Source organism: Erithacus rubecula, assembly GCF_903797595.1.
Source record: "Erithacus rubecula genome assembly, chromosome: 5".
NCBI classification, from domain to species: domain Eukaryota; kingdom Metazoa; phylum Chordata; class Aves; order Passeriformes; family Muscicapidae; genus Erithacus; species Erithacus rubecula.
Window position 1 is genome coordinate 66,342,821 of NC_136687.1, and position 23,670 is coordinate 66,366,490.

At 43.6% G+C, this 23,670-nt stretch overlaps 1 protein-coding gene across 6 annotated transcripts in view; it reads right to left on the bottom strand.

Moving 5' to 3' along the window:
• Nucleotides 1-15,408: 15,408 nt before the first annotated feature.
• The window catches only part of ANK2 (ankyrin 2), a 187,533-nt gene continuing 179,271 nt past the window's right edge, over nt 15,409-23,670 (bottom strand). For all 6 annotated transcript variants that reach the window (XM_079306251.1, XM_079306246.1, XM_079306250.1 and 3 more), the window contains one exon: nt 15,409-17,630. In XM_079306251.1, the coding sequence (XP_079162377.1) occupies nt 17,616-17,630 (15 nt within the window). In that variant the 3' untranslated portion in view covers nt 15,409-17,615. The remainder of the gene's footprint in view (nt 17,631-23,670) is intronic.

The window sequence follows — 23,670 nt, forward strand, 5'->3', positions numbered from 1 at the left end:
AAGAGAGTGCTCCCAAGCACCCACCTCTGTCATGTTAGAGCAAGACATTAACTGAATTAAACATCATATAGAACTGTTGCCATGTCATGTCCACCTAGGAGAGGTAAGTACCAGAGCAAGAAGCAACAGTTCAGTTTAAAGTGTTTGGGTAAGTTCCTCAGACAAAACAGGCACCTGAACATCTACTCCCTAAGTAAAAGTGGGGATTTTTTTCTGAACAAAACTTTCTAGAGAGTAAAGCACAGAAGCGGGGCCATGCCAAAATTTGCCTGCCTTGTTCATTGTAGCAAATAGAGCTATGGAAAACTTTCATGAAAGAATGAAGTTTCTCAAGTGGATGCCTCAACTCTAAGCAAGTCTTAACAAAGCTAAAAATCCCAAACAAACACAATGAGTAAGTATGTTTGAGAAGTCTTGTTTATATCCCATTGTGTTATCAAACTTCTAAATCATCAAGCCATTGGATCACCCAACCAAGATAGAGACAATCAGAAGTTGTAAAGGTGCACATTTCTTTTTCCTCCACCAACATGGGAAGGCTTATGGAATTTAACCTTATATGCACTGTCATATGGGTGTTCTTTGGGCTTTGATCAAAAAGAAGATACTCTTAAGTAATATAATTTAGTAAATGAGGAAGAGGGTTTATTAAAATAATTTGGAGATTGGTTGGAAAGGAGATTAGCCACAAGTAGTACATGTTCTAGGTGAATAATTGTCAATTTAGCAATCTTCTCTCTTAGCAACCTCGATGTGAAGCCCCCACAGAGAGCATTCCTTAAATGACAGTATTTGGGGTTGGAAGGGGCTTCTGAAGATTATCTAGTCCAATCCCCCACTAAAAGCAGATTCACCCAGAGCAGGTTGCAAAGGGTAATGTCCAGGCAGAGCTGAACGTCTCCAGAGGAGACTCCACAGCCTCTCTGGACAGTTCCTGCCAGTACTCAGTCCTCCACAGAGCTCCTTCCCAGCAGGTCAGGCCCTCACCTACATGGGTGCATAGGTTATTCTGCAGCACCCCACACTTGCTTTTGTTGAGCTTCCCTGAGTTCCTCTCCAACCTGTTCAGGTCTGGCTGAATGGCAGAACAGCCTGCTAGCTTGTCCTGCCCTTTTGGAAGGCTGGGGTGACATTGACTCTCCTCCATTCCTCCTCCATGACCGTTCAAAGGCACACCTAATCAAAGATAAGACTAATCTTACTGAAAAGTTATTCTGAACAGGATTTTGGATACAGTAGAACACTTTTACACACAGCAAGAGGGACTGGTAGTACAGCCTTCTGTTTGCAGGCTTTGTTTTCTGATCCCCTGGGTGGCCTTGGGCTGCCTGGAGGATATGGTGAAAATACATGCACTTGTGATTGATGTGGCACTTCCCATTTCTAGACCTTGCTTGCTATTCTTTATATTCTTTATATTCTTCAGTTCTCTAAACTCTGGAGAACCTGTGAATTCAAGGGTTCTGTGACAATGAACAAAATTACCTTCTCTTGGAGACTTAAATATGCTCCGTGTAAGTATATTGAAGAACCTGGGAATATTAACTACTTTGCAGCGTCTGAGAGGGTGTTGGCCCATCATTGTGTGGTCTGGTTTTGGAGGCACCATTTCAGTCTCCTGTGGGACCAAAGCCCTGTGTATAAATAGTTAAATTCTCTGTGATGGAGCCAGATGAGCATAGCAGCATTAGGCTGATTTCAGGGCCTGGATTTAGATCCACTGACAGGGATCTGGGAGATGTGAGTAGGAGGTTTTGCTCTTTTGTATTCAGGCCAGCAATCTGCACTTGAGTTCCTTGTGCAAGGTCAGTGCCATAACTACTGAGTGAATATCTGAGACAGTTTTTGTCCCATTTTTTCACTGGGAAAAAAAAAAAAAAAAAAAAAAAAAAAAAAAAAAAAAAAAAAAAAAAAAAGGAAGGATCTAATTTTTGTTCAGATACAGTTTTTTTTAAAAATGGTCCAGATCTGCCTGACAACAGCAGGCAGGATCCTTTTCCCTGCGCATCTGTCAAGCAAAGGTACCCCAAAGGCTAAAAAATGCCAAGGACTAATTGACACAAAGCTGAGAGCAAGAAATATTGCAAGTCTCTTTTCTTAAACAAATTGCTATGTTTGTGGATTTCAATATGAAAACAGATGTAAAATCTGAGGTTTAAAAGTCCCCAGTGCTTTGCTGATCCCTCCTTTGCAGTACGTTTCCGAGGCTGGGATCTGAGGTGTACTGAGAGTGTTTATCTCTCTTCTGTAGCTGAATGGGAATCTCAGTATTTGTGTCTCACCATATTGACACCTTTCTATAAACAGCTTCCCAGTTAAGACCAGCTTTTCACACATGACAAGGCAGAGCTACTTTGCATCCCACGAGTCTTACACTGCCTGCCAAAAGGACGTAAGGGGGATATTTGGGAGAGTGGAAGAGCCGGGGGATGAGGAGTACAGTTTTCATTAAGAGGTCTCAGCAGCTCACACTACTCATCTCTGAGGAGGAGTAGCTGGCACAAAGATCCAAACATTTTGGTGGCAAAAGGGGACAGCAGGTGGGGGCTTCTCTTTTGTTAAATCCTTTGACTGCTGCATCAAAATGCCCCTCTGCTGCTCCACGCCCTTTGTTTGGATGCTCCTGCTGTATCTTCCTGCTCTTCCCAACCTTCTCACCTTCCTCCCACGTGAAACCCTGAAGTTTTTACCATGTGGCATTTATCTCATTGAAAACAATGTGTGCCACTCCTTGGAATGAATCATTTACTTATATGTCCGAAACTCTACTCGCCCATCTTGCTTATTTTTTTCCCACTTTTCTTTTGTGTCTCACTTTTATGTGACACCCATTCCCAGGAGGCAGCCAGCAGCTGGAGCAATAGGCAGTGTTGCTGGGAGCAGTGTTGCTGTGCCCTGGTGTTTGACTGGGAGCTTTTAGAAGCATTAGCTAATTACCCCTCACAGTGTCACTGCATCACCTCCCTGCTTTCAGCCTAAAATCCTGGCAGTGTGTCATTTGCCCAAAATATTAGCACTATATTGTCTTTGTATATCCACAAAAAAAAAGGCAAAGAGAAATAAAAAGAAGAACCACTCCAAAAATCCTTCCCAGGAAAAAAACACAACCTCAGAGGTACAGGGTTTCTCTTTTATTTTTGCCACTGATACTGATCTGAAAAGGAGAAATAATCTGATCTGATATTTAGATGCTAGATTAATCTTTCTGGGCTGGCAGTTAGACAAAGGGAGATTTGAGATGGTGATGAATGATGGAGAAGATGTCACTACAAGGTTTTTGTTTTATAGTGACTGGGCTCCAATGTGGTTCTACAGAGCATACACAAACAGTCTGGGACACAACAAATGGTCCCACTATATATTTTTGCAGAGGTGACTTTTTTGAACCCAAGGGATAAGAGAAGTTTAATGGCCAGCCCAAGATGGTTCCACTACCTGTACTAGGAGATGATACCAAAATTTCTGGGAGCAACTCCAGGTCCATGAGCACAAAAAAATTCTGTATTGTTCATAGAATAACAGAATCCCAGAAAGGTTCAGGCTGCAAGTGAACTAAAAGTTCCAACCCCATATCATGGGCAGGTGCACCTTCTACTAGACCAGGTTGCTCAGGCCCCATCCAGTCTGGCCTTGAACATTTGCAGGGATGGGACAGCCACAGCTTCTCTGGACAGGTCATTGCTGTGAGATCCTGTCCTTTGGCCCCAGTTACAAAGACATCCTGCTCCATTCTGAGGGCTGAAAACACTTGCTGTGCTGATATAAGAGAGGTGACCAGTCATGTAAGTGATGTTCTCAGGCTTGTGATGGAAAAGGGGAGTTTTGGGATTGTAAAAACTTCCATCCTTCACACTTTCATTAGCATCTGCTTGCAGAGGTCAGTGCTAGGGGTTCATTACCTTTCAGAACAGTGGGCTGGACAACAGAGTTTAGGTCTATTCTTACTTTCCAGTGTCAGTTCCCTCCAGAGACATCTTTCTTCCTGGAGGCAGGATTTATCTACACACAACATGCAATAAATCACTTTGAAATTTAGGCTTTCCATTATTCAGGGAGCACATGCACTTGTGGGAGTTATGGAAGAAAATCAAGGCCTACTTTATTCCTATTGCTCCTCAAAGCAAATTTAAAGATGAAAATGAGGTTTGAATTGACAGTGCAGATATGATTGGGGTCTAGGTCTCTTTGAGATGATTGACAGTTTGAGATGTCCACAGCACAGCTTGTACAGCCACAGTGATGTCACCTGGCTATGCGCAAATGGGTTTGACCAGAACTGCTCATTTTCATAAAATAATGCAGATTTTATGCTACACTGTGGCAAGAGTCTGATGTGATCAGGGGTCTCACCATCACACAGAAATAACCCTGGAGGAGTCATTTGTCATTTCTGTGATGATCTGTTGGAGCACCCACTTGTTATTGTCAGCAGTGACAATGATGATGACGATGAAGAATCTGAGCACAACCTAGAAAAATGCATATTTGTATTTATGAGAAACATTGATTTTGCTTCACTGCTGCCAGCCAGTCTGTCTCCCCTCAGGAGCCAGTGTAGGTCAGATGAGTGAGCAATGAGATGCTTTTGATTCATAACTCAGGATAACATTTGAGAAGTTTCTGGAATACTTTTTGCACATGAGCTGCAACTTCTCATAAGAGTTTGGTTTCAGGGAATGAAACAGCAGTTATGGAGAGAGGAAATGGGAGAGAAGGGAGAGAAATATTGTGTACATGTCTTCCATTTTCTCTTTAGACTGTAATTTTCCTCTTCTTTCCCCTTTACCGTCAAAAAATAAAATACGGATTTAGTGGCAGGTGAGAGCATAGAAGTGATAAAGACACAGCGCAGGCTTAGTCATCCCCTCTTGCTATACATACCTTCTTTGAAGTGCACTTAACCATGTGAAGGACCTTATGTCCTGACGGGCAGAGAAAAGCTCCAGAGTAGCACAAACAGTTTATAGGCATTGTAAATGAAATAAACCCAGCTTCCATTTGGCAATAAAGGCCATTTTCAGACATACATAATGATCCTAGAAGAATTTCTAGTGAAAGTAAATTCTCTAAGTTGGTGTGAAAGTCTAACCATTTTTCTCCCCCACCTATCCTAAAGATACCACCTGGTTGTTTTTCATGGATGTTTTTCATCTCTATTCCCACTTTAAGGGTCAGGATTTTTTTGTGACTTTGGGCAGTGCTTCAAGGTGTGCATGGAATGCATTGTGTGCTGGCAAATAGCAACCTACAGGGGGAAAATTATCCTAATGATGGATGTAACTGTTCAGGCAGCATCAGAACTCATAACAAGCAGATAAAATGCTTGGTATAATCAGTGGAATGGGGAGGTTAAAGAAACACTGAGCATGAGTGATGTAAAGACTTGGTACAAGCTTAGTACATTAAGAGGCTTGGACTCTGATGTAGTCCTTGGTATAAATGTGGGGCTATACTTGATGATTTGTAAAGAGAAAATAATTCTGTTGATTACAATTCAAGTCTGATAGTGAAATTATTCTGAACATGGTTACAGACATAGGCTAGAGCTTAAAAACTGTCAAGTTAACTGACAGAGGTCCTGTCGCAATCAAACCAGGTCTAAATTCCCATATGCAATTTTACCTGTCCCCTGGTACAGAAGTATTTCCACATCTTGTGGGATGAGGCATTTTGCTGTTTCTGCAACATATTTACTTGTAAGTTTTGTCCCTGCACAGGGGCTTTCTCTTCAACATTGAAATATGTCTGTCCGGGAGAGCAGCCAGAAACCAACCAGAACCATTCAATATTCCAGTGACTTAATGTCCAGAATCTGCAACAGCTTTTCTGGTACCTTTCAATTGTCAGGCAAGGCCATAAATGCCACCCCCTAAAATGTGTAATTCAGAGTCTCTGTTGCAAAGACCTCAGAGAAATGGCAATTTCTTTTTCGGCATGTTGGATGTATATGCACAAAACCTGCTGTACGCTATTCAGTCGTGATACTCAGATAATAAAATAAGCAAGCTAGGGAAATGTAGTGCAGAAGCAAATACCTCTAGGCAACAATGTAATATAATACAGAAAAGATATAACTCAATTGGAAATAGCCAGCTGGCACTAATGGCTCATTCGTTTAGACTCATATTTCTGAGCTGTCTGGCTTTTGGTGAGATGGGAGCAAGGAAAATCACGCCTGCCTGCCAGCGGCTATCAATAAAACCACTATTAAGCAGAGCCCTGCAGCTCAGGGGCCACTCCAAACCACCTCAGTAATTGGAAACAGTTTGAGGAGATGGTCAAGGACCCGAGCTTTGTCTTCTGATCAGTACCATTCCTGTGGTACTGAGCAGGTTTGGAAAATGTGCCACTGCTGGTGGTGGGAATACACCACACCTCACTACACACATCCAGCACAGCACCCTGCTCTGCACATGGGGGAGGCCTCATCTGTGGCCAGCCTAAACCAGCTGAACTGCCTTTTAGGCCCTTGCTGGGCCTGACAGCACAGCTTGGAATGACTAGTCCAAGTCCAGAGCCTTTAGCTGTGCTGGAGGAAGGGTGAGAGCTGTGGGAAGCAGTGGGCACTTAGCATCTGGCTGGGAATGGGCTCTAGCACAGGACAGTGTGATCCATCTGTGTGGGTGCTGCCATTTTGGGATGGAATGCATCCTGCCTGTCTGTCTTCCTCGCCTCTGGGCTCCTGGACACAGAAGCTGCTTTGACTCCTTGGTCAGGAACACAGGTTTTGTTTCATTGTCCTACTCCACCCCCTGTGATCAAGCCCAGGCCTGGTTCACTGCCTCTGTTATCCCTTCTCCCATTATCTGGCTCTCCATTTTTGCCATCATTCTACCTTGCTTTGCCTCAGTCCCCTCCTGAATTAATAACCTGATTACTTTCTCCTGGATGTAGTTGTAGTGCATCCATAGCCACACCTGGTATTTCTGATACTGTTACCTAGAGGACATAATAATAATATTAAAAATAGTAAAATATTACTATTATTATCAGCAGTAACCAGGTTGTTATTATTATGAGTGTCTGGGAAAGGATGACTGTTTTATCTGGCAGGTGTCTGTGGCACAGTGGTTGCACCTGTACACAGGGAGCATCAGAGCCACAAACCTCCTATCCAAGAGGAATTAAGTTGCTGAATGTCAGAATGAATGACCCAAAGCTCTTGGAAGCAAAACACAGAGAGTAAATATGTCCTGTGGTACCAGTTAGAAATTACTCATAAAGAACCATACACTATACATGGATTTTTGTTTGGAAAAGACCTTAAAATTCATCTAGTCTGACCCTTCTGCCATGTGCAGAGACACCTCCCACCATCTCAGGTTGCTTCAAGCTTTGTCTGACTTGGCCTTGGACACTTCCAGGGCTGAGGCTGCCACAGCTTCTCTGGGCAACTCTTTCCAGGGCCTCCCCACCCTCATAGGAAACAATTTCTTCCTAATATCCAATCTAAATATGCTCTCTGTCCATTTGGAGCCATTCCCTCCTTTCCTGTCACTCCCTGCCACTGCCAAAAACCCCTCTCCAGCTTTCTTGTAGGTCCTTAGCTGCAGTGACTTCACATGTATGTGCATTTGGTGTGGATTTGTTCATTATTTTTATTATTCTCCTTTACCATTCCAAAGAGTAAACATAGCCACACCTGAAGCTGAGTTATCACAGAAGGGTTTGGGTTGGCTCTCTAAAGGTGGTTTAGCTCTGACCCTCATTTAGAGGATTCTCTTCACCTGCGTGTGGGACGGTTGGGCAAGGTGCCAGGTGTTCCTCGTTTCCCATCAGGAGGGAGCACAGTTGCCTCATTTCTCTGAGGGCGGTTGGAGGGAGATGGTTGCCCATTGTGTGGGGTTGGCTTTGTATTCCCTTCAGGGGAAACTTTCAGGAATTTGCTGTGGAATTTGGGGTGCTTGAGTCTTGGTGAGAAAGAGCAGATTTTCCTGTGAGGGATCTACAAACCGTGAGTCTTGACCTCGGTGGTCTTGTACATTTTGTGGGAATATGGTGTGGCAAAGAACATTTGTGGGTGAGTGGGGTGGGGGGGGAAAAGGCTGCCAGGAGCTGCTGAAGCTCCATGAATGCTTTTTAAAGATTTCATTTTCTGCTTATCTGAGCTCCTAGTAGGGAAAGCAGGGCTTTGGTCCTGTTATGCAGATTACTCTGTTGTAGAAAGTTGGATAAAATGTGTGGCTTTCCATGATTTTATTTTCTGAGGGGCCTTGTTGTGAGGGTGTGAGGAGGCCCTCAGGTGTGAGGGAGTTTGAGGGGGGCCTTGTGCATGAAGGTGGGGGGCCCTCACCGGTAAGGAGGCTGAGGGGAGCTGAGGGGAGCGAGGGGTGTGTGAGGGGGCGCTGAGGTGAGTGAGGGGAGTGTGAGGGGAGTGAGGGGAGCTGAGGGGAGTGAGGGGAGTGTGAGGGGGCGCTGGGGTGAGTGAGGGGTGTGTGAGGGGGCACTGAGGGGAGCTGAGGTGAGTGAGGAGAGTGTGAGGGGACGCTGGGGTGAGTGAGGGGGCGCTGAGGGGAGTGAGGGGAGTGTGAGGGGACGCTGGGGTGAGTGAGGGGGAGCTGAGGTGAGTGAGGGGAGTGTGAGGGGACGCTGGGGTGAGTGAGGGGGAGCTGAGGTGAGTGAGGGGAGTGTGAGGGGACGCTGGGGTGTGTGAGGGGAGTGTGAGGGGACGCTGGGGTGTGTGAGGGGGAGCTGGGGTGAGTGAGGGGACGCTGGGGTGAGTGAGGGGGAGCTGAGGGGAGTGAGGGGAGTGTGAGGGGGCGCTGGGGTGTGTGAGGGGTGAGTGAGGGGGCGCTGGGGTGTGTGAGGGGAGTGTGAGGGGACGCTGGGGTGAGTGAGGGGACGCTGGGGTGAGTGAGGGGGCGCTGAGGGGAGTGTGAGGGGACGCTGGGGTGAGTGAGGGGGAGCTGAGGGGAGTGAGGGGAGTGTGAGGGGGCGCTGAGGGGAGTGAGGGGAGTGTGAGGGGACGCTGGGGTGTGTGAGGGGAGTGTGAGGGGGCGCTGGGGTGTGTGAGGGGTGAGTGAGGGGGCGCTGGGGTGTGTGAGGGGAGTGTGAGGGGACGCTGGGGTGTGTGAGGGGACGCTGGGGTGAGTGAGGGGGCGCTGAGGGGAGTGAAGGGAGTGTGAGGGGACGCTGGGGTGTGTGAGGGGGAGCTGAGGTGTGTGAGGGGACGCTGGGGTGTGTGAGGGGGAGCTGAGGTGTGTGAGGGGACGCTGGGGTGTGTGAGGGGAGTGTGAGGGGAGTGAGGGGAGTGTGAGGGGGCGCTGAGGGGAGTGAGGGGGCTGAGGGGTCCCCGCACCTCAGGTGAGGGGGGTGAGGGGCCCTCATCAGCGAGGGGGGCTTGGGCCCTCATGTATTTGGCTTGGGGCCTTGTGTCTTATACAGCAAAGAAAAAAGAACCTAGAGGTGATCTGCCAGCAAACGTGGTTTGGTTTTTTTCTTGTGCCATGAGGAAGAGACTTTAATTTTTCAAGTGTGTTTTATGTGTGGAAAATGGAATATCTGTTTGCCAGGTGATCTTCCACCTGTGCTGGCACACAGCTCTCTTGATATTCTATTGGAGCATATGGGCCTTTGTTTAAACGATGTGTTTCATATTTTAGGAGCTTTGAAGTATGTACAAGTCACAGTGTGAGAGCAACTTATTTAAATGTGCTGGTTTATTTTCACAGGCTTGGAGTTAGGCATCCTTTTGTGACAAAGGTTCTGCTGCTCATGTTTGTTTTTTTTATGAAAGTATAGTTTATGAGGGTAATGGTTTTTAGTGTTCCTGAAATTTTACTGCATATGTGCAGGAGTTTAATGTTAATGAGTTTTTAGTATGTTCAGAACTGTCCACATCTTTACAAAAGAAAATGAGCTGTTTAGAGTTTTTTGTGGCTCTTAAAAGGTGCTGATTAGACTAAGTGTTTTCAGAGCTTAAAGAAATTATGTAAATGCTCTGGTTGCTGTTGATTATTTCCACCTGTTCTTGTTCATCCTGGTCACACTAGCAGGAAACAAGAGTGAGAATCTTTCATTGTTATCAGAGTAATAATAATGGCTTACTCCTTATGGAAAATAACATTTTACTTCTGTTTCCTCACTTTTTTTTCATGAATTGATAAATGCTGAAATACTTAATTGTATTGGAATGATGATAAAAGTGTACTGTTTTATGTGAGGTTCACTTAAAACATCTCTCTACTGGCAATGGCCTGTCAGTCACTGCTGTTCTGGTGCCACTGTGCAGAGATGGAGCCACAATTTAGCTCTGAAGTTTTCAACTAGTTTTCTCAGATGTGCACGTGACTGAGATGTGCTTATGTGGGTTTCATTGTTTGAACAAATAGTTACTTTGTCAATAAACTTGAAATGTTGGATTGTGGCCTGTTAAAATCCTCGTGCAAGAAGCAGATGAACCACACTGCAATTTCCACCACTGGAGTGCTGTGGGAGTCATGTTTCTCCCTCCATCTGATAAGTAAGCAAAAATATGTTGTGGTTGCAATTATGTTTGCCTAATTTCAGCCTTGTAACTGAGAAGAATCTGATATTGTTGAATGATTCATAGACTGCAAGAAAAATGATGAAAACTTATTTGTTAAAAGTGAATGTTAAAGTGTAATCATGGTATTTTCATGTGTTGGGAGAAATAGGGGAAGAGGGAGAGTGATATTGGGGGTTGTATCCTTTCCCTTTTCTGATTTATTTTCAAATGGCTTGTTTGATAAGAGTCTTGAAAAACCAACTGAAAAAAATATGTTACTGATTTTTAGTTGTATTGATTAGTTAATTAGTATCTGATTAATTAGTTACAGGAGTAGTTGTACTGGAGATGTGATTATCATGTATTGCAGAGGTGTATGAGGAAAAAGGAGCATTTGAGTGAGTATCAGTTGAATTTGTATCACAAAATGATGTGGTTATGTCATGCATGGTTTTGTTGGGGTTTTTTTTTATGGATCTATTTCCATGAAAGATAGCTTTTTGTAAAATGAAATTGAGAATTGTGTTCTTAGTCTGCACTGATGATTAGCCTGTTGATTTGTATGGTAAAGGGAAAAGTATCAAATCTGTGGGATCGTAACCTGGTCTCTCAAATTTCAACAGCAAGTGGTTTCTCTGTATTTCTGAATTTATGTAACTATCTACGAACTCTGATACTGCTGTGGAAAGCCACGGAAAAGTCTTTGGAATGTATTTTAATTTTACAATCAATGAGGGTTTTCAATACAGAGATGGTGCTTTCAGTACAGCATCTCTAAGTCCCATTTCCCAGGGTGGTTGGTGAAACACTGGCAGCAGTTTTGGTTTGGTGTAAAACATTCTAAAGGGTCGGTTGGGCTGAGCCCCCAGGTGGTCCAACCAGGTGGTCCAACCTGTGCCTTACCTTTACAACCTTCTCTGGGTTTAGTCAGCTAAGATAGAAATAAGAAGGCAGAAACTGCTCACCTTTTTCCTTTTTAAATTTCTTTTAAATGTTCTTCCCAGAGAACGTATTTGCATGACTATAAATGAAATTTAAAAGGGGGGAAACTTTTGGGCAACTTTACAGATTAGGAAGAAATACTAAAAACCAAAACAGCCAACCCAAAACTGTTACACAAAAACCCAAACCTTGAGAGGGTTTGCAGGCAGTGGTTCTAGACGGATCAGAGCAGAGTCCTCATATTCTGTGTCTGCAAACCTTAGAATCCAGTGAAGGGTGGGAGCATGGGAGCACTCTGAGTACATAAAGAACATACATACATTCTTTAAATTCTTAAACATGGAATAAAGGATGAGAAGTTTTGTGCCAATATGGAAGTATTTGCCTGCAAAAAAACCCAACCAACCAAACAAAAAAGACCAACAAGAAAACTTGGGAGTAATTTTTTTTCTATGAAATACTGATGGTTTGCTGCACTCTAGTGGTGTTCAGCAGGAGTCGTGTAGGAGGTCAGTTCTGCTCAGAGAAAGCTGGGAGGTTGTTTCTGTCTGACCTCATAAAAGTTCAACTAGCTCTTTTAAGCCGTGTTTAAGTGTTTGCCCTGTAGCACTGGAGATGACAATAGAAATGAGTACTGGCCTCTGTCTGTTTGGGCTGACTGGATGAGGAGGGTTTAGAGATTTTGTCCTTATTGCCAGTTCTGACTTTAGATTAGTACTCAATATCATCAGCTCAGTCCTGCTGGTTAGTAGCAGTGACTTTTCATTGTATATTGTATTGTATTGTGCAACTCTGAGCTAAGGCAGCATCGTGTGGAGGAGGGAGGGCTGGCTGCAGCCTGTGTCCTTACCTGGGATGAATGGCTGGAAAGATTCTACTGCCTTGCCAGCAGCTTGCTAATGGAAGTCACAGGGGTTCTGCAGATGCAGTGGTTGTTTGTGTGGACCGTGAAAAAGAGCAGGCTGTCTCCAAGGCAGCTTTCCCCTGTCCTCTCCAGAACTTAGGTAAATGTTGTCATTGATATCTTCTTTTGGGGGTCGTGGCTGTCTGGGGCAGAGTGGGAGCTGCAGGCTGAGGTTAGTGTAGAAGGGTCCAGAGCTGCAGAAGGGCCCCCCAGGCTTTCTGAACCTCTCCTCTGAGAAGGGTCTGGGTCATGGCCTTTGTCCATGGTTTGTGTCCAAGGGTTTATACAGGTGTAATTGGAGCTCTAGCCTGCAGGGTCAGGGATAGTGAGCCACATTTGTATATATAAAACAGGAAATTATTTAATGCGATAATACATGAACTAAAAGACTTTAATCAAAGTGGTGTAGCAGGCAGTGAGAGTAGCTAGAACTGCTAATATAGTGCATTGTTTCTGAAGGAATATTCAAGTGATGATTTTAAAGCTAGTAAAACAAATTTGTAGAGATGAGTACTGTTCATCCATTCCATCAGCTGTGGGCCTGTTTTATTCCTCAGCCTTGAGGAATAACCTTGAGGGAAGATCCCACTCCAGGGGAGGCATCTCCACACGTTCTGGGGAGGGGCATGTTGGGAGACACTGCTATTTTATTGCTGGTAGGTTCTGATATTTCCTTCTGGGCTTCATGAAGCAAGGGGGTGTTGTGGGCAGCAAGGAAGTTTCAGACAGATTTATAGCACTTCTGCAGGCTTTCATAACCACTTTTAATTTTTGTTTGCTTTAATCCTGTTTTATTCTGACAGGTCCCCTGGAGTCCTATAGACATAATAACACAGATGTGCTATGATATGACAAAGAAGAAAAGAAAATCCTCACAGCCAGCCAGCTGCTGGAACAATAGAAGCAGAGGAAACACCAGTTGATTAATTTGATTGAGATGTTTCTGTGTGTTTGTTTTCTCTTTTAATTTATTTTTAATTCCATTATAGGGGAGCAAGGTGACAGGTAAGCTCAGCTTTAGCCTTAAACTAAGCAACAGCTTCACATGCTTGGCCTCACACAATGATCACTCAGGTAATGACTCAGTCAATGTACAAAGGAGGTATTGGATTTATTTAAAAAAACCAAACAAACAGAAACAAAACCAAAACTGACTAAAGGTTACCGCAAAGGATGTGGATTTAATGGAGCAGATCCAGGAAGCAGGAGAGAAAAGGGAGTCACTTGTTTTTGGAAGTGAATGGGTGCCCTCACTAGACATTGAGTTGGCTGAGTGGGATAAATGGGTTCAGGTCCGAGGTGGTGCAGAGCAGGTTTCCTGCCTGGGTGGTTGTGTGGCTGCGTGTCCTTGTTGGGGCTGTCACTGTAACAGCTGAAGGAATGAGCTGTGGGTTCCTGCTGTGTCTCCATAGCCCTGCAGTGTGCACGTGGAAGGAGGGGTACCCCTCACACCCTCCCTGTACACATAAGAAATGTGTTTTCTCATAGCTGCCCTTACTCCCTTTACCTGCAGAGACCCAGGTAACTCCCCCCATGCTTGATAGGCTCCAAGAAGTGTAATCCTCTCCTGATGGCAAAGGTAAGAACTGGAGCTGGCAAGGGAAGTGGAGCAGGACTGTGCCTATGGCTGCTTCCGAGCTGAGGACAGGGTTAGGCCTGGCAAGCCAAGCCAGCTCTGTGTAGGGGACTGGAGCACAGAGCAGAGGCTGAGGATGCAGCTGCTCTTTGTGGCGTTGTCACTGCACTCACAAGAATTGCAGCCAATGACCTCTTTACCAGATATTTTGAGACCCAACAACTGTTGTAGCTTCGGGCTGTTCTCAGATGCTGCTTCCTGTGCCAAGCATGTGCAGCAATTGCAGAGTCCGATCTAGGATATGGTGAATGTTTTAAGGTGCAGGTGAAGCCATTTGGGTTTATTTCCTTAGGGAAATGTACTGGATTTGGAAGTTGCCCACTATCAAACTTTGAAGTCACAGGCTGTAGTGTGTGGAGTATATAGTTTATAGCTATAAAAATCCACTGATTGTCCATGGCATGACCTGTCAGCAGAGAATTCAGTCTGTCTGTGTTTTCCAGCTCACTGAATTCTGTGTGGTGAATCCATGTGTTTTAGAAGTGCCCACAGGATGCCCCACCACTTGTAGTCCAGTCATGTGGAATGTTAAGTAAAAATACAAAGTCATCAATGGAAGGACACAGCTACCACTAAGGTTGTCAGGGATGGTGGAATTTAGTAAAGAACTCTCAGCCAGTCATAGAGCCCCACCAGCATCTTCTGGGATTTGCTGGGAAGACAGGCAGGGCATAACAGGCTCTGCTAATAAACCCTACTGTTGAGCTGTGTTAGATTCAGATTAGAAAAAAAAACTTAGCTGGTTCTGGTTCATGTAATTTGTAGACAGAAAAAAAGAAAGCCTTTTGCTTCTCAAGGTGGGAAGCAAGTGGGACTTAGTACTTGAATTATTGTTGCTACTTGTGAGGGCATATTGAGTGCAAAGTCAGTCCCTGGATTTAATGACTAGTTTGTTCAAAAAAATACTCAAGGAAAGGTGTTTATTTTAGGTATTAAGGAGAAGTGGCCAGCATCTTTCTGCAAAGTAGTGCTTCTGTTTGGGAGTACTGACATCTTTGGGTGAAACTGATCAGGTTGGGATTTAAAAACATATAGTGCTAGCCTGCCTCTGTTGTGTCTCCCGTTTCCCTGCTGCTGTCATGCCCTCCAGCACAGGCAGTGGGGCTCACCCGGGCACGTGTGTCTCCATAATTCCCTGTTAGTTTTCCCTGTTTTTCCCCGCTTACCTCAGGCCAGTGTGACCCTTGTGTGCTGGAAGCGTCTGTGGTTTCTTTTAAGGTGGGGTTGTTGGCTTGCTGAGTGCAGGTTTGAGTTGGATTTGATTGATTGTTGGACTTGTTGTCTGTCACTGGGAAAGGAGGAGAAAGAGAGGGAAGAGTAGCTTTTGGCTTAGGTTGTGCCCTTGACCAGGGGTTGCTGTGTCTGTGACGAGCGAGCGAGCTGGGCACACAGGAGCTGTGACTCGGAGAGCAGCTGAGCTCCCCGTGCGGGCAGTAAAAGTGAGCCAGCCATCATTGCTACATTTAACACTTGTACATTTTTATTTAGTTAAATCAGCCATTGTACACATTGCAGCTATGTATTGTTAGTGTTGTATCTTTTTAATTTTTAACTAATACATGCCCTCATAGATATATTCAATTAGTGTTATCACCATGGGAACAAGATGCTGATTCATCAACTTAAAATTCACTTCTTCTCACAGTATTCAAGTTCTCTGATAACACAGCAAAAAATCAAAGTAAGAGGTGAATAACCATTATGCTGTTACACAGAACATCATCTGCACCGCAAATAACACAATAGAAATGCATTTCTTGAGAGCCCCATCCTTGAAGACCCTCCTGTGCTGTCTCGGACAGTCAGGAAGCCACGATGCGCTGTGAGATGTTTCATCACGGGTCTCATTCGGTTTGGCTGCCAAAACACTTTTACTTTTAGTTTCCTTTCTTGCCTGCCCAAAAAGTGTCAGCATGGCATCTCAGGTGGTTCTGCCCACAGGAAGCCAGAACTCCAGAGATGTTTCCATGCTTTTGGCATCATTACCTTAATGAGGAAGTGCCCTTGTTCTGAGCACTGAGTGAGTCATAAGAAAAAAAAAAACAAAACAAACAAAAAAAAAAAACCTAATTGTAGAAGGCCAGATAAGCTTGGACAAAGGATTGCTCCTAGAGTAGAGGGTTAGTTTTACTCTGCTACTGAGGCTACTCTTAAAAAACTGAAATAGCTGTTGAAAAGCATTAAGTTGGTGTGTTTGTGTGTATGCATGTTATGCTAGAACCCTACAGAGCTCCCTCCATTAAATATTAAGGTATAGAACACCCAAAACTTCAGATCCCTATGTTCCCCTTTCGGAAAATAAAAGTGCAGACATGCTAGTGTGGTTTTCACAGGGTCAGTTTAGAAATATATATAATATATAGTTACATAACAAATATTAACAGAAATGGGCTGCCGAGGATAGTGAGCACTTGTTCTTTAAAAAACACTCGATCAGAAGATAAAAACTGCTCGCTCAGTGCTAAGAGGGCCGAGAAGCTGACATGGTTCTAGGAGGGTTTGGCTTTGACCTTCAAATGCCACATGCGTGTATCAGCTAAGAGGCAATCTCGATAAAACACGGTGACCTAATTATTCTCCTTGTATAGTGGGTAAGTCTTTGTCCCGTAGTTATTATCTACAGTGCAGTGGCCAGCAGGAAGCACCCCCAGCCGGTTGGTGAGGTCGGCTAAGCGGTGATGGAAACGGGAAACTACCGGAGTTAGGATTGTTTACTACACCCCACCACAGGTCCGGATCTATAGGCTTTAATACCATATGCGAACGTGCTGCAGGTAGAGCTGCTAGCAACTTGGGTACCTAGTGTGAAATTTTGTCTTTGTTGGAGGGGAGATGTTTCAGTGGCTGTCTGAAGGTGTCTGTACTATTAATGGCCACAGTCAGCTGTGACTGATGTGAGCAGCTGCCTTGTGCCTGACTCTGGCAGCCTTTGCCTAGACCGGATCTCTGAGCAGCAAGTCCTAGTACTCGGTAGCCCTGCAGCGCTTCCTCCTGGGTCAGTCAGCGTTTGCAGTCCGGGTGCTGCCGCCGCGTGATGCAGCGTTCCACGGGGTCACCGCACTCGGAACCACGACACCAACGGGCAGTGAGTGTTCTGCGGTCTCATGAGTTCAAATACTCTGCTATTTACAGTTCACACATCAACTCCTTTGTACGGTGCACGGACACAGTCAGAGGAAGAGGCCTGTCGATGAAGTCTGCTTGGCAGGGGCCGTGTCAGTAAGCGAGTGCCAGAGCGGGGGGACGGGACAAGTGGTGACGCTGACAGGGTGCCATTGTGGCGGATAAATCATCCTGCCTGAAGGATGCTATCTTTGGTCACAAATTAGCTTACAGGGTGAAAAATCATAACAGCACAAAATGAAACTTGGGATAGGGAGAAATAAATTCACTGCAGCTGCACAGGTAGGAGTGGCAGTGATGACTCTGCTACCCGGGGACGGTGGCAGCTGCGTATGGGAGGGGTCACGTGGCGCTGTGCAGGGGCGGCAGCTTCTCACTTGGCCTCCTGTGCCCAGTCCTCTCGGCAGAAGTGCCTAAGAAGCTGCTGGAGGTCATGCTGGAGGTCATCCCTGGGGAGCGCTTCTGGGGTGTCTTCCAGCTCTTCTATGTGAACATGTTTTCCATAGCGGTCCTTCATCACGGTCCTCTTCTGCGTGCTGGCTTTATTTAGTATTGTCCTGGAACCAAAGAAAGGGGAGACCTGACTTAGGGCACAGCTCTGGAGGTCTGAGAGAATGGTGGTTTTCAGGCTTTTCAAGGCAGAGTTAAGCATGCTGGAGAGAAGGCACAGCAAAGGATAAGTATGATGCAATAGTAAACTCCTATGGATTTTTACCCTTGTGTGTATTCTCTGTAGTCTTTACACATTTACTTGTAGCCTGTTATATCAACTTAGCTTCAGTATTTTCTTAGGCAGGTCCCCTATGCTATCTTGGTATTCCTTGGAAACCAAGGTTGAAATCAGCTCTTTGAGGCATATTTTTATGCTAATCCAAAGAGGGGGTGCATTTTCTAGTGTGTACCAGAGCTGGGGGCATTATTTCACTGGGTGTTCTTCTAACTGGGGGCTCTTGTCAGATCTGCTAATTTGCAAAATAAATTTAACATTCACATGCGTCAGTCATGCAGGGTATGCATCCCCAGCATTTTCCACTTGAGGATCCTTATACAAAGGTACCCCTGTTTACTACCCTGTGTCTGCCTCTTATTTCTAGAACCAGGGAAAAAGGCATCAGAATGGATAGAGAGTGAAGGATGGACACATGCAGAATGGATGATGGGTGGATGGAGACTAGAGGATGTATGGAGCATGGATGAAGATTGGAGAATGGATGGATGGATGATGAATAAATACCAATGAAAATCTGCAAAATCACTGAAGAATTTAAACACGTCATGCAGGGTGTGCTTCTTCAGCATTTCCCACCTGAGGAAATGTGCGCCTGAGGATCCTTACATAAAGCCATCCCAGTTTACCACCCTGTGTCTGCCTCTTATTTCTAGAACCGGGCAGAAGGGCCTCAAACTGTGCAGGAAGAGTGCAGGATGCAAGTATGGAGATGGAAGGATGCTGATTGGAGGATGAGTAAATGGAGAGAGATTGAAGAATGGATAGAGGGATGAATACTAATACTAAAATTTTCAAAATAAATAAAAATTTTACAGGTGTTGTCTCCTTCCTTTCACCTGAAGATTCTCATATAAAGAAAAACCTGTTTACCACCCGAGTCTGCTTCTTATTTCCAGAACCAGAGAGAATGGCATCGACGTGTGCATGCAGAGTGAAGGATGGATGTGTGGATGTAGACTCCATAGGGAATGGAGACTGAAAGATGGATGTAGGGCACCAAAGTGGATGGAGAAAGATAATTGGAGGTTGGAAGGTTGAGGAAAGAATGGAGTGAGCACTGGTGGTGATGGATGACTGCAGTGCAGGTGATGGTGAATAAGTGGAGATCATTGGAGTGTTGAGTGATGAATGGATGGAGTGTGGGTGATGAGGGAATGGGAATGAATGGAGCGCAGGTGGAGATGAATGAGTGGAGAGCAGCTGATGATGAAGGGAGTGTGGGAGATGAATGAGTGGAGAGTGGGTGATTATAGGATATAGGATAGGATATAGGATACAGGAAAGGATAGGATATACGGTAGGATATCGGATAGGATAGGGGATTGGATATAGAATAGAATACGATAGGAGATAGGATAGGCTATAGGATATAAGATAGGATAGGTTGGATAGGATATACGATAGGATAGTATAGGATATGGGATAGGATAAGATATTTGGTAGAATATAGGGTAGGATAGGGGATAGGATAGGGGGTAGGATAGGGGATAGGATAGGATATAGGGTAGGATAGGGGATAGGATAGGATATAGGGTAGGATATAGGATAGGAAAGGGTGTAGGATAGCATAGGATAGGAGATAGGATAGGGGATGGGATAGATGATAGGATAGGAGATAGGGTAGGTTGGATAGGATATGGGATAGGATAAGATATAGGATAGGGGATAGGATATAGGATCAGATAGGGGATAGGATAGAGGGTAGGATAGGTTATAGGAGAAAGGATAGGGGATAGGGGATAGGATATACGATAGGATAGGATCGTATATAGGATAGGAGATAGGATAGAATATAGGATAGAGGATAAGATAGGATATGGGATAGGATATGATACAGGATAGGAAAGGGTGTAGGACAGGATAGTATAGGATATAGCATAGGATAGGGTATAGGGTAGGGTATAGGATGGAATATAGGATAGGATATAGCACAGGATAGGATATAGGACATAGGATAAGATATAGGATAGGATTAGGATAGGAAAGGGTGTAGGATAGTATAGAATATAGCATAGGATATATGATAGGATATAGGATAGGATATAGGATAGCATATAGTAGGATAGGGTGGGATAGGATAGAATACGATATAGGATAGAGGATAGGATATATAGGATAGGATAGAGGGTAGGATAGGATATACCATATAGGATAGGACAAGATAGGATATAAAATAGGATAGGGTAGGGGATAGGATAGGATAGAGGATTGGATATAAAATGGGATAGGATATAGGATCGGATAGGTTAGAGGGTAGGATAGAATTAGGATAGGTTATAGGAGATAGGATAGGACAGGATAGAGGATAGGAGATAGAGTAGGATATAGGATAGGATATACGATAGGATAGTATAGGATATAGCATAGGATAGGGTATAGGGTGGGGGATAGGATATTGGATAGGATAGGTTATAGGATAGGATAGAATACGATATAGGATAGGGGACAGGATATATAGGATAAGATATGATAGGATAGAGGATAGGATATAGAATAGGATATAGGATAGCATAGGGGATAAGATAGGATATAGGATAGGATAGAGGGGAGGATAGGATAAGATACAGGATAGGGTGTAGGATGGGATATAGGATAGGATCTACAACAGGATAGGCGATAGGATATGATAGGGGTTAGGATATAGGATAGGATATATGATAGGATATAGAGTGGGATATAGGATAGCATAGGGGATAAGATAGGATACAGGACAGGATACAGGACAGGATACAGGGTAGGAAAGGGTGTAGGATAGGATAGTATAGGATATGGGATAGGTTAAGATACAGGATAGGATAGAGGGTAGTATAGGATAGGATTAGGATAGGTTATAGGATAGGAGATAGGGTAGGATATAGGATAGGATAGGATATAGAATAGGTTGGATAGTATATACGATAGGATATAGGATAGGACAGGATATAGGACAGGATAGGATAGGAAAGGGTGTAGGATAGGATAGTATAGAATATAGCATAGGTTATACAATAGGGTATAGGACAGGATATAGGATAGGACAGGATATAGGATAGCATATAGTAGGATAGGATAAAGGATAGGATAAAGGATAGGGTAGGATATAGAATAGAATATTGGATGGGATATAGGATAGGGTATAGGATAGAATAGTATAGAATATAGCATAGGATATGGGATGGGATAAGATATAGCATCAGATAGGATATAGGACAGGATATAGGATAGAGGATAGGAGATAGGATAGGGTATAGGATAGGGTATCAGATAGGATAGTATAGGATAGGATATAAGGTAGGATGGGATATCGGATAGGATATGGGTTAGGATAGGATAAAGGATATAGGATAGTATGTAGGATATGGGATAGGATAGGTTAGGATATATGATAGGATATAGGATATGGGATAGGATAGGGTATAGGATAGGATATAGCATAGGATAGGATATAGGACATAGGATAGGATATACGATAGGAGAGTAGATAATATATAGGATAGGACAGGATATATGATAGGATATACGACAAGATAGGTTATAGGAGATAGGATAGGAGATAGGGTATTGGATAGGATATAGGATAGGATAAGATATACGATAGGATATAGGATAGGATATACGATATAGGACAGAATAGGATAGATTATAGGATAGGATATCGGATAGGATATGGGATAGGATGGGATATAGGTTAGCATATAGTAGGATAGGGTGGGATAGGATGTAGGGTAGGATAGAGGATAGGATATTGGATAGGATATAGGATAGGGTAGGGGATAGTATAGGATAGAGGATAGGATATAAAATGGGATAGGATATATAGGATGGGGGTAGGATAGGTTATAGGAGATAGGGTAGGATATAGGATAGAATATAGGATAGTGGATAGGATAAGATATAGGATAGGGTATAGGATAGGATATAGGACAGGATATATGATAGGATATAGAGTGGGATATAGGATAGGATACAGGAGAGGATACAGGATAGGATAGTATAAGATATAGCGTAGGATATGGGATAGGTTAAGATACAGGATTGGGGATAGGATAGAGGGTAGTATAGGATAGGATTAGGATAGGTTATATGATAGGATAGGAGATAGGTTAGGATATACGATAGGATATAGAATAGGTTGGATAGTATATACGATAGGATAGGGGATAGGATATGGGATAGGATAAGATATAGGATAGGATGTAGGGTAGGGTATAGGGTAGGATATAGGACCTAGGATAGCATATAGGATAGAATAGATAGGATATAGGATAGGACAGGATATAGGATAGGAAAGGGTGTAGGATAGGATAGTATAGAATTTAGCAAAGGATATACGATAGGGTATAGGATACGATATAGGATAGGACAGGATATAGGATAGCATAGGGTAGGATATAGGATAGGATAGGGTATAGGGTAGGGTAGGATATAGGATAGGATAGGGTATAGGATAGGGTAGTATAGAATATAGGATAGGATATATGATACAGGACAGGATATAGGACAGAATAGGATAGGATATTGATATAGGGTAGGATGGGATATCGGATAGGGTATGGGTTAGGATAGGATATATAGGATAGGATGCAGGATAGGATATGGTATAGGATATAGGACAGGTTAGGATATACGACAGGGTAGGATAGGATATGGGATAGGATAGGATATAGCATAGGATAGGCTATACGATAGGATATAGGATATGATAGGTTATAGGAGATAGGATAGGATGTAGGATATTGAATAGGATATAGGATAGGCTAAGATATACGATAGGATTGGATATAGGATAGGAGATAGGATAGGATAAGATATATGATAGGATATAGGATAGGATTAGGATAGGATAAGATAGGATAGGATACAGGGTAGTATATAGGATAGGCTAGGATATAGGATAGGACAGGATACAGGATAGGAAAGGGTGTAGGATAGGATAGTATAGGATATAGCATAGGATATGGGATAGGTTAGGATATAAGATAGGGGATAGGATAGAGGGTAGTATAGGATAGGATTAGGATAGGTGATAGGATAGGATAGGAGATAGGATAGGATATAGGATAGGTTGGATAGTATATAGGATAGGGGATAGGATAGGATATAGCATAGGATAGGATATAGGACCTAGGATAGGATTAGGATAGCATATAGTAGGATAGGGTGGGATAGGATGTAGGATAGGATAGGATAAAGGATAGGATATAGGGTAGGATATAGAATAGGGTATTGGATAGGATATAAGATAGGATAGAATATGATATAGGATAGGGGATAGGATATAGGATCAGATAGGATATATAGGATAGGACAGGGGATAGGATAGAGGGTAGGATAGGATATAGGATAGGATATAGGATAGGGGATAGGATAGGATATAGGATCAGATAGGATATATAGGATAGGACAGGGGATATGATAGAGGGTAGGATAGGATTAGGATAGGACAGCATAGAGGATAGGAGATAGGGTAGGATATAGGGCATAGGATAGGATGTGGGATAGGATAAGATATAGGGTATAGGATAGGATATAGGATAGGATAAGGTATAGGATAGAATAGTATAGAATATAGCTTAGAATATGGGATTGGATAAGATATAGCATCGGATAGGGGATAGGATGGAGGATAGGATACAGGATAAGATAGGGTGTAGGATAGGGTAGTATAGAATATAGGATAGGATATATGATATAGGATAGGATAGGATATCGGATAGGGTAGGATATTGGATAGGATATAGGATAGGATAGAGGGTCGGATAGAATTAGGATAGGTTATAGGATAGGATAGAGGATAGGATAGGATATAGCATAGGATAGGATATGGGATAGGATAAAATATAGGATAGGATATAGGACATAGGATAGGATATAGGATAGGATATACG